Raw genomic sequence first — 10,790 nt, forward strand, 5'->3', positions numbered from 1 at the left:
TGTTTTGAGTCTTTAATCTGTAAATGTCACAGGAGTGACAGTAGGGTAAATACAAAGTCAATATTTGTCATATTACGCATCTCGAGTACAAAGGTGTTGAGGCTGTCGACCTGCTTCGGTAAATACTCGGGCTCTGTAACTGGGTAGACCAGGAGAACCCGTCCAATCAAAATAATGCAGGTGTAAAAATGAATGATTGTCGGCCAATTAAATTGCAGCCTCGTCGGGTATCTACGTAGACGGCGGCTCTATAACCAATAGGAGGAGAGCAGGCTCTGTCGTCAGGCAGACGGAGCGCAGTCGTCCAATCACAAAAACATCTGAAACGGAATTTTTGCTGTATCTTGGCTCAGGTACTTTGTATTTCTTTATAAAATAATATTCTTGGTGTTTTTAATTCATCATATCCACGACCCTCACGGCGCCCTTAAAGGACGACCCTGGGCGGTTTTTCCGGATGAACCGTGCTCAATGTCACGCTGTATGGGCGCTTCAGCCCATGCTATTGCTAGCTACAGATAACGGTGCTTCATAGTGTATAGGCTGTAAGCTAGGCTAACGTCTAGCTAGTATTTAACACTAGTAGTCTGGAGTGTCAGCTTTATGTGCTTCTTTACGTTCGGGTGGTTTGGCGCCGAGCAGCGAAGGGTCACGGGGAGGAAGCTAGCTCTGGATACAGGGCTAAGAGGATGCTAACGGTGCGACATGCTGAGCTAATGACAAGGCGCGCGTATCTATAATGTTGAGCTAACTAGTTAGCACGTTGCTAAATTTTTGAGCAAACGATTTAGCGCGAGGCTAAAGCGCCAAGCTTACAATTTAGCGCGGGGCTAACGTGCCGATCTAACGACTTAGCACGGGGCTAATGAACCGAGCTAACTGCTTAGCACGGGGCTAACGCGCCGAGCTAACGCGCGGGGCTAGGAGGGCGGGCGCGCTGCGCACCGCGGTCACATGACACGCAGTGTGTGTGTGTGTGTGTGTGTTTGATATTAGCGTGAAGGCTATGTATTCCTGTTTGTATTAGTTTATATTTTTTCTATTCGTGTGTTTGTTATGAACTAGGTCAGTATTACAGTATATGATGTGTACTAGTGTGTGTAGGTGTGTGTTTATTATGTTAAGTCTGCGTATAATATGTATTAGTGTGTATAATGTGCATTAGTGGGTGTATAATGTGTGTAACTGTGTATAATGTGTTTTAGTGTGTGCACATTCAGTTTATGTTTGTGTGTGTGTTTGTATAATGTGTATGCTGTGAATTAGTGTGTGTTATCTATAAATGTTTATAATGTGTACTAGTGTGTATATTTTTTATACATGTGTTTTACTGTGTGTATGTTTTTTATGCATGTGTATTACTGTGTATTACTGTTTCTATGTTGTGTATAGGTATGCATATTAATAAATGAGTTGTTTGTGTGTGTACCTGTGTGTTCCTGTATGGGTTTGTATGTATGTCCCTATGAGTGTGTTTGTGTGTGTTTAACTGTGCGTGCATGCATGTGTTTGTATGTTTAACTCTGTGTGTGTGTGTGTGTGTGTGTGTGCAGATGGCGGTGGTGAGGAGGCCCCGCTGAAGGCTTCTGGAGGCGTCCTGATGAGCGACCAGCCGGTGCTCCAGGGGGAGGAGTCCTCTCAGAGAGGGGAGGAGCCTTGTTCCACAGGGGATGGGCACCTGGATGCGGGGGAGGAGCCTAGCGTGCTGCTGCACAAGCTTAAGAGCAACATCTCGTAAGACATGAGATATTAGCTAGCCTAAACTACAACTATACTACAACAATACTGCAACTATACTATACTACAGCTAGCCTATACTACAGCTATACTACAACTATGACAGCTATACTACAACTAGTCTATTCTACAACTATACTACAGCTAGCCTATACTACAGCTATGCTACAACTAGCCTATACTACAGCTATACTTCAACTATACTACAACTAGCCTATATTACAACTATGCTACAACTAGCCTATACTACAACTATACTTAAGCTAGCCTATACTACAGCTATACTACAACTAGCCTATACTACAGCTAGCCTATACTACAGCTATACTATAACTAGCCTATACTACAGCTATAGTACCACTAGCATGTACTACAAATATGCTACAGCTACAGTAGCACTAGCCTATGCTACAACTATACTACAGATGTACCACAGCTATGTTACAACTATACTACAGGTATAATACACTATATACTACAGCTTTACTACAACTAGCCTATACTAAAGCTATACTACAGCTAGCCTATGCTACAGCTATACTACAACTAGCCTATACTAATGCTATACTACAGCTAGCCTATGCTACAACTATACTACAACTAGCCTATACTACAATTATACTACTGCCAGCCTTTACTATGGCTATACTAAAACAATGCTACAAGTATTACTGCAGAAAGCCTATACTACAGCTATACTTCTACAACTAACCTACAGCTAGCCTGTACTACAACTATACTACCCTTATAATTTCATATCTGTATTATGCTTATAATTTTATGATAATATGAAATACTTTTGTCTTTCACAGCAAGAATGTGGAGAGCAAAGTGGAGGACATACTGGTCAGTTCAGAGTCCTATACTATCTATATATCATAAGATTTACACTAATATTTACCACATAATATGTATACTTTAATATATATCCTATAATATGTATGCCGTAATGTATATAACATAAAGGTATACTATATGTATACTTTAATATATATCCTATAATATGTATACCGTAATGTATATAACATAAAGGTATGCTATATGTATACTGTAATATATATCCTATAATATGTATGGCGTAATGTATATACCATAATATGTACAGTATACTCTAATATATATACTATATTATGTACACTGTAATATATATCATATGTATTCTGTAATGTATATCATTTCAATGCTATAATATATGTTCTATATCAAATGTATTCTATAATATATGTTCTATATATAATGTATTCTATCGTACGGTATAGGTTCTATATAATATGTATACTATATTATGTGGTCTATATAATAAGTGTTCTATAATATATTTATTGTTTTCACAGCATGATGTTCAGCGCTTCTCAGACAACGACAAGCTCTACCTCTACCTGCAGCTCCCGTCTGGACCGGGCCCCGGGGACAAGAGGTAGGGGTCTATACAGGTCTACAGGTCTATACAGGTCTATACAGGTCTACAGGTCTATACAGGTCTACAGGTCTACAGGTCTATACAGGTCTACAGACCTACAGGTCTACAGGTCTATACAGGTCTACAGGTCTCTACAGGTCTATACAGGTCTACAGGTCTATACAGGTCTACAGGTCTATACAGGTCTATACAGGTCTACAGGTCTATACAGGTCTACAGACCTACAGGTCTACAGGTCTATACAGGTCTACAGGTCTCTACAGGTCTATACAGGTCTATACAGGTCTACAGGTCTATACAGGTCTATACAGGTCTACAGGTCTATACAGGTCTACAGGTCTATACAGGTCTATATAGGTCTACAGGTCTATACAGGTCTACAGGTCTACACAGGTCTACAGGTCTATACAGGTCTATACAGCTCTACAGGTCTACAGGTCTACACAGGTCTACAGGTCTATACAGGTCCATACAGGTCTATACAGGTCTATACCGGTCTATACAGGTCTACAGGTCTATACAGGTCTGTACAGGTCTATACAGGTCTACAGGTCTATACAGGTCCCCTCTGAACCGGGTCCTGGGGGGTCTAGATGTACTGGTCTACACAGGTCGTCAACTGCTGCTATGCATTCTCCTGCTCAGTGTGTGTGTGTGTGTGTGTGTGTGTGTGTGTGTGTGTGTGTGTGTGTGTGTGTGTGTGTGTGTGTGTGTGTGTGTGTGTGTGTGTGTGTGTGTGTGTGGGCGCGCAGTGCGGGGGACTCCAGCTCCTTCAGTACAGCTGACCAGCTCCACACCTGCTGCTGGATCCGCTCCCACCTGGAGGAGCACTCGGACACCTGCCTCCCCAAGCAGGACGTCTACGAGACCTACAGGTACACACCTCACACTACACACTGCACCACACACCGCACACATGAGACCTACAGGCACACAACGCACACTACGCTACACAACACATACTTCACACTACACAAACGAGACCCTCAGGTACACAACACACACTACACAACACACACTCAAAGTGCGGCCCGCGGGCCGATGGCGGCCCGCAGAAACATTCCTGGCGGTCCGCAATGACACACAGATGCAAGTTAAAAAAAGGTTATTTTTATTTTTATTATTATATCAATAATAATTTATACAAAAATAAATAAATATAAAGACAAAAGTCGACTCTCTCTAGCTTTCAATTAAATCTTGTGACATTTGTTAGTTTTTTTCCGACTTTTCTTTGAAAGGATGAACCTCAGTTTCGTGATTTAGACCTCACAGCCCCCCAAATTTTGGGTTCCTAAATTGGCCCTCAGCTGTCAAAACTTTGAGAACCCCTGCACTACACCTACAGGTACACAACACACACTACACACTGACGTTTTGTGTGTCCCTGCAGGCGCTACTGTGAGAACCTCCACCAGAGGGCGCTCAGCGCCGCCAACTTCGGGAAGATCATCAGAGACATCTTCCCCAACATCAAGGCCCGCCGGCTGGGCGGCCGAGGGCAGTCCAAATATCCTGAGAGAGAGAGAGAGAGAGAGAGAGAGAGAGAGAGAGAGAGAGAGAGAGAGAGAGAGAGAGAGAGAGAGAGAGAGAGAGAGAGAGAGAGAGAGAGAGAGAGAGAGAGAGAGAGAGAGAGAGAGAGAGAGAGAGAGAGAGAGAGAGAGAGAGAGAGAGAGAGAGAGAGAGAGAGAGAGAGACCCCCAGCCTGGTGTTGATCTTTAACCCCTGGGTACGTACTGCTACAGTGGGATCAGGAGGAAGACTGTCCTCAACATGCCCCTCCTGCCCAACCTGGATCTCAGCAGTGACCCGGTACTTCCTTACTCCCTGCTCCTAACTGTCTGCTCCTTACCGCCTGCTCATTACCGCCTGCTCCTTACCGCATGCTCCTTACCGCATGCTCCTTACTGCCTGCTCCTTACCGCCTGCTCTTTACTGTCCGCTCCTTACTGCCCGCTCCTTACCGCCTGCTCCTTACTGTCTGCTCCTTGCCGCCTGCTCCTTACGGCCTGCTCCTTACGGCCTGATCCTTACCGTCTGCTCCTTACTGCCTGTTCCTTACTGCCTGTTCTTTACGCCTGTTCCTTTCGCCTGCTCCTTACTGTCTGCCCCTTACTGCCTGCTCCTTAGTCTGTCTCCTAAAACTAGTCTGCCGGCTGCTGACTAGTCTCCCGGCTGTTGACTAGTTGTTGACTAGTCTCCCGGCTGTCGACTAGTCTCCCTGCTGTTGACTAGTCTACCGGCTGTTGACTAGTTGTTGACTAGTCTCCCGGCTGTTGACTAGTCTCCCGGCTGTTGACTAGTCTCCCGGCTGTTGACTAGTTGTTGACTAGTCTCCCGGCTGTTGACTAGTCTCCCGGTTGTTGACTGGTCTCCCGGCTGTTGACCAGTTGTTGACTAGTCTCCCGGCTGTTGACTAATCTCCCAGCTGCTGACTAGTCTACCAGCTGTTGACAAATCTCCCAGCTGTTGACTAGTCTCCAGCTGTTGACTAGTCTCCAGCTGTTGACTAGTCTCCCAGCTGTTGACTAGTCCCCCGGCTGTCCCCAGGCGGAGCTGACGGAGCTGGTGCAGACGTACCGGGCGGAGGTGACGGAGGCGGCCTGCCAGCTGATCTGCGACTGGGCCCAGAAGATCCTGAAGCGCTCCTTCCTCACGGTGGTGGAGGTGGCGCGCTTCCTGGTCCACGAGCACCTGGTGGACCCGCGCTGCGCCCAGGCCAGCCTGCTGACCGCCGCCACGCTCACCGGTCTGTCTGCCTGTCTGCCTGCCTGTCTGTCTGTCTGTCTGTCTCTGTTTGTTTGTCTCTCTGTCTGTCTGACATTTTTTACCCTAAAACGTCAAAGCCCTGATTGTGTGTGTGTGTGTGTGTGTGTGTGTGTGTGTGTGTGTGTGTGTGTGTGTGTGTGTGTGTGTGTGTGTGTGTGTGTGTGTGTGTGTGTGTGTGTGTGTGTGTGTGTGTGTGTGTGTGTGTGTGTCAGGAGGTCCTTCTAAGCCCAACAAGGTGATAAAGAAAATTTCTAGAGAAACAGAGAACGTCCCATCAGACGCGAAGGTACACACACACAAACACACATGACACATGCACACACTAACACACACACATCACATACATCACCCACACCCAAACTAACACTCTCCCCCCCCGCCCCGACGTTGCCCTCCTGCCCTCAGAGGGAGAAGGAGGCGGAGTCTTCCTCCTCCTCGTCTAAACCTCCGCCAGCAGACAGACCCTCGTCCTCCTCCCTGGACGCCACTCCCCCCCCTGGCTCCTCCTCCCTGCGGACTGCGGGGGGGCGGGACCTCCAGGTGGGTCATGTCGTCGTAAACATGACGATCTCATTGTGCCTGACAAAACATGATGGTGTCATCCTAGACTACACGTGATGTCATCCTAGACTAAACAAGATGATGTCATCCTAGACTAAACAAGATGATGTCATCGTAGACTAAACAAGATATGTCATCGTAGACTAAACGTGATGTCATCGTAGACTAAACAAGATGATATCATCGTAGACTAAACAAGATAATGTCATCGTAGACTATCAAGATAATGTCATCGTAGACTAAACAAGATAATGTCATCGTAGACTATCAAGATAATGTCATCGTAGACTATCAAGATAATGTCATCGTAGACTAAACGTGATGTCATTGTAGACTATCAAGATAATGTCATCGTAGACTATCAAGATAATGTCATCGTAGACTAAACAAGATGATGTCATCGTAGACTATCAAGATAATGTCATCGTAGACTAAACGTGATGTCATTGTAGACTAAACAAGATGATGTCATCGTAGACTAAACAAGATGATGTCATCGTAGACTAAACGTGATGTCATCGTAGACTAAACGTGATGTCATCGTAGACTAAACGTGATGGCCCCCGACCCTGCAGGTGGAGGCCCTGATGAAGCACCTCCCCCGGATCCTCCCCAGGAGCTCGGCCCCGGACAAGGCCCCGCTGGCCGTGCGCGCCTCCCCCCCCTCCCTGGCCCCCAAGGACGCCTCGGGGGTGAAGGTCATCGCCATGGCGACGCTGCCCCAGCAGCAGGGCGGCGCGATGCCGCTGGTGATCCTGCCCCAGGGCTGCCTGTCCTACGGCGAGAGGGACCGCCCCCCCGCCCACAACCCCCGCCCCCCGCCGCACCACGCCGCCCCGGCCACGCCCACCTCCGTGCTGCAGCGGGCCAGGGGCGGGGCCAAGAGGCCCCTGGAGGCGGGGCCCGCGCTGGGGGGCGGAGCCAACGCCACGCCGGTCAAACGGAAGCGAGGGAGACCCCGGAAGGCCCGCCCCGACGACCCGCCCCCTCCCCCTCCCCCCGCCCCGCCCCCTCCCCCCCTCACGCAGCACGCCTCCATCATCACCTCGCTCACCGGGGGGGTCATCCAGAAGGCGGGCTCCTCCTCCCAGCAGGTGGTGGAGCTGGTGATCCAGGAGCGGCCGCCCCCCCGCAGGGGGGTCCTGGTGCACGGCGGCCTGGAGCCCCCCCCCAACCCCCTGCTGCTGCTGCAGGGCCCCGCCCCCGGGCCCCCCCCCGTGGCGGGGAGGACCGCCATGGTGGAGGTCATCAAGAGAGCGCCCAAGCCCCGCCCAAAGACGCCCCCCCCGCTCATCAAGCTGGAGCTGGGGGAGGTGGAGATCACCCTCACCCCCTAGGACCCCCCTCGGCCCCCCTCGGCCTCCTCCGTGACTCCGCCCCTTTGACCGGCTCCTCCTCCTCCTCTGCCGACGGGGGGCCCCCCCGCCCCCTGCTGCTGGTCGCCGTGATAACCAGCACTCCTGCCGTCCCTCCCTATCGGTGGAAAGTCCCTGACGGGGACACATGAAGCCACGCCTCTCGGAGGACGAGGCCCCGCCTCCACGAGGTCGAAGCCCCGCCCCCCCTACATGGACCGCTGCATGCTCCTCCCCCCCCACCCCCCCCCCCCCCCAGGTTCTGCATGGCTTTTTACTTCCTCCCTCCTCCCCTTAACGTCCTTGTTTGGCTCCTCCCTTCCTCCAGTGCTGAGAGGAGGAGCAGCAGGAGGAGGAGAGACAGTAAGCAGAGCTCCAGTATTGGTCACGGTGCTCAGAGAGTTTATACGGGTTGAACCTCGTCTGGTTCATGTGTGGATAAGGTCTGGTCCTGTTCCCTCTGCCCTGGACCCAGTGGGTCACTGCTCCGGGTCACTGCTCCGGGTCACTGCTCCGGGCCACTGCTCCGGGTCACTGCTCCAGGTCACTGCTCCGGGTCCAGTGAGCCGGGTCACTGGGTTCAGTGAGCCGGTCACTGGGTTCAGTGAGCTGGTCGCTGGGTTCAGTGAGCTGGTCACCGGGTTCAGTGAACAGCTCACTGGGTTCAGTGAGCTGTTCATTGGGTCCAGTGAGCAACTCACCGGGTTCAGTGAACAGCTCACTGGGTTCAGTGAGCTGTTCACTGAACCCAGTGACCGGCTCACTGAACCCAGTGACCCGGCTCACTGGGTTCAGTGAGCTGGTCACCGGGTTCAGTGAGCTGGTCACTGGGTTCAGTGAGCTGGTCACTGGGTTCAGTGAGCTGGTCACCGGGTTCAGTGACCAGCTCACCGGGTTCAGTGAACAGCTCACTGGGTTCAGTGAGCTGTTCATTGGGTACAGTGAGCAGCTCACCGGGTCTTCACAGCTCTTCTATGCAAGTGGAGAACAGGGGGTGACTTGAGTGCGTAGGAAGGAGATAACTTGTTTCCTGTTCAGATGGCTCCCTCACTGCAATATGTCTCGCCACCACCAGGTGTCGTGCTGAATACTGTCCACAAGGTCCATAAGTAGCAAGTATGAAACCAAATACTTTCCCCTGTTCCAAGAATGGGTACCTAGTATAAAAACTCCTCCGTGAGTACTGCTGTTTTCTAAAAGGTTGCCTTGGCAACAGGCATGGTGAGCGTAGGTGAAGGGTTGCCCACAGGGCAGTACGCAGGGCACAGTAATATCTGTGGATTCACTAAGGGAAGGTTGTACCACCTGAATACGTCAAACCTAAAAGCACAAACACAGGTTTATCTTAAACAGTGACCTCGCGAGCCGTTCTGGTTCCATCAGTCCTACCTTGCCATGGCAACAAACTCCTCCAGCCAGCCCCCACTCCCATGACGTCCCATCTCTGGCGTCACATGGGCCCCGGCTGGTCATGTGGTGGTCGGATCCTCTCTCTGTAGGATATATATTCTGACTGTAGGCTGTAAGATATATTCTGACTGTAGGCTATATTCTGACTGAAGGCTATAAGGTATATTCTGACTGTAGGCTATAAGGTATATTCTGACTAGGCTATATTCCGACTGCAGACTATAAGGTATATTCTGATTGTAGGCTATATTCTGAATGTAGGCTATAAGGTATATTCTGACTGTAGGCTATAAGGTATATTCTGACTAGGCTATAAGGTATATTCTGACTGTAGGCTATAAGGTATATTCTGACTGTAGGGTATATTCTGACTAGGGTATATTCTGACTGTAGGCTATAAGGTTTACTCTGACTGTAGGCTATAAGGTATATTCTGACTGTAGGCTATAAGGTATAATCTGACTGAAGGCTATAAAGTATATTCTGACTGAAGGCTATAAGGTATATTCTGACTGTAGGCTATAAGGTATATTCTGACTGTAGGCTATAGGGTATATTCTGACTAGGCTATAGGGTATATTCTGACTAGGCTATAGGGTATATTCTGACTAGGCTATAGGGTATATTCTGACTAGGCTATAGGGTATATTCTGACTAGGCTATAGGGTATATTCTGACTGTAGGCTATAGGGTATATCCTGTATGGGCTGAGGGGGAGGGGGTTGTTGCCAAGGCAATGCACAGTGTAGATTTGAAACTATTTGTGAAACTCCTTCATCTATCTTATTTATTGAGGTCGTCACTTGTTGCCTACTGAGAAATGTGTACTTTAGCACCTAGTCCTGCTAACATTTAGCTCTTAAGCTAGGCTAGGTAGCACATGCTACCAACCTAACGGCTCTGGTCAGCATTAGTGATCCTGGATCAAAAATAATAAAATGACAAACGTTGCACTGCTTAAATCAAAATCCTCTACGTTACGGACTTAATGGTCATATGCATTATTAGTATTTAATATTTAGGTAGGACGCTTTATGCTTCCAGAAGTAGGAAACAAACAAGACTATTATTAGGTTTGGCTAAAGTGAGGTCAGAGGTCAAGTTATACCTTAGCATCCACTCTGAAGGTCTCCGAGCAGCAGTACTGGACAGGAGAGAGAGAGAGAGAGAGAGAGAGAGAGAGAGAGAGAGAGAGAGAGAGAGAGAGAGAGAGAGAGAGAGAGAGAGAGAGAGAGAGAGAGAGAGAGAGAGAGAGAGAGAGAGAGAGAGAGAGAGAGAGAGAGAGAGAGAGAGAGAGAGAGAGAGAGAGAGAGAGAGAGAGCGAGAGCGCGCTTATGAAGAGGAGAGAGACAGGCCTTCTGTAGAGAGAGACAGGCCGTGAGAAGAGAAAGAGAGACAGACAGGCCTTGAGAAGGTGTATATTTCACTGTGGAGCAGCAGCTCATGAAGCAGAAACGGGTGAAGAGAAGAGAGATTGTGGATCGGTTTTCGGGTGACCTTTTTGTGATCACTTGTGTTGTGATCACTTGTTGTGTTGT

The 10,790-nt window shown here is 49.0% G+C and overlaps 1 protein-coding gene across 3 annotated transcripts; it reads left to right on the plus strand.

The window, feature by feature from the left end:
- The first annotated feature begins 225 nt into the window (after positions 1-225).
- Positions 226-10,494, plus strand: rfx5 (regulatory factor X, 5). 3 transcript variants are annotated; one of them, XM_030346604.1, is made up of 11 exons: positions 226-353; positions 1,554-1,734; positions 2,550-2,583; positions 3,072-3,154; positions 3,910-4,032; positions 4,551-4,667; positions 4,891-4,969; positions 5,708-5,906; positions 6,139-6,212; positions 6,332-6,466; positions 7,063-10,494. In XM_030346604.1, exons 2-11 carry the CDS (start codon positions 1,601-1,603, stop codon positions 7,822-7,824), a joined length of 1,740 nt encoding a protein of 579 aa, XP_030202464.1. In that variant the 5' UTR covers positions 226-353; positions 1,554-1,600; the 3' UTR covers positions 7,825-10,494. The 3 variants fall into 3 exon arrangements, with proteins under 3 accessions (XP_030202464.1, XP_030202463.1, XP_030202462.1); XM_030346602.1 differs by lacking the exon at positions 226-353 and adding an exon at positions 376-698; XM_030346603.1 differs by lacking the exon at positions 6,332-6,466 and having other exon boundaries at positions 243-353.
- The last annotated feature ends 296 nt before the right edge of the window (positions 10,495-10,790 follow it).

This window comes from Gadus morhua, chromosome 22 (assembly GCF_902167405.1).
Source record: "Gadus morhua chromosome 22, gadMor3.0, whole genome shotgun sequence".
Lineage (NCBI taxonomy): Eukaryota > Metazoa > Chordata > Actinopteri > Gadiformes > Gadidae > Gadus > Gadus morhua.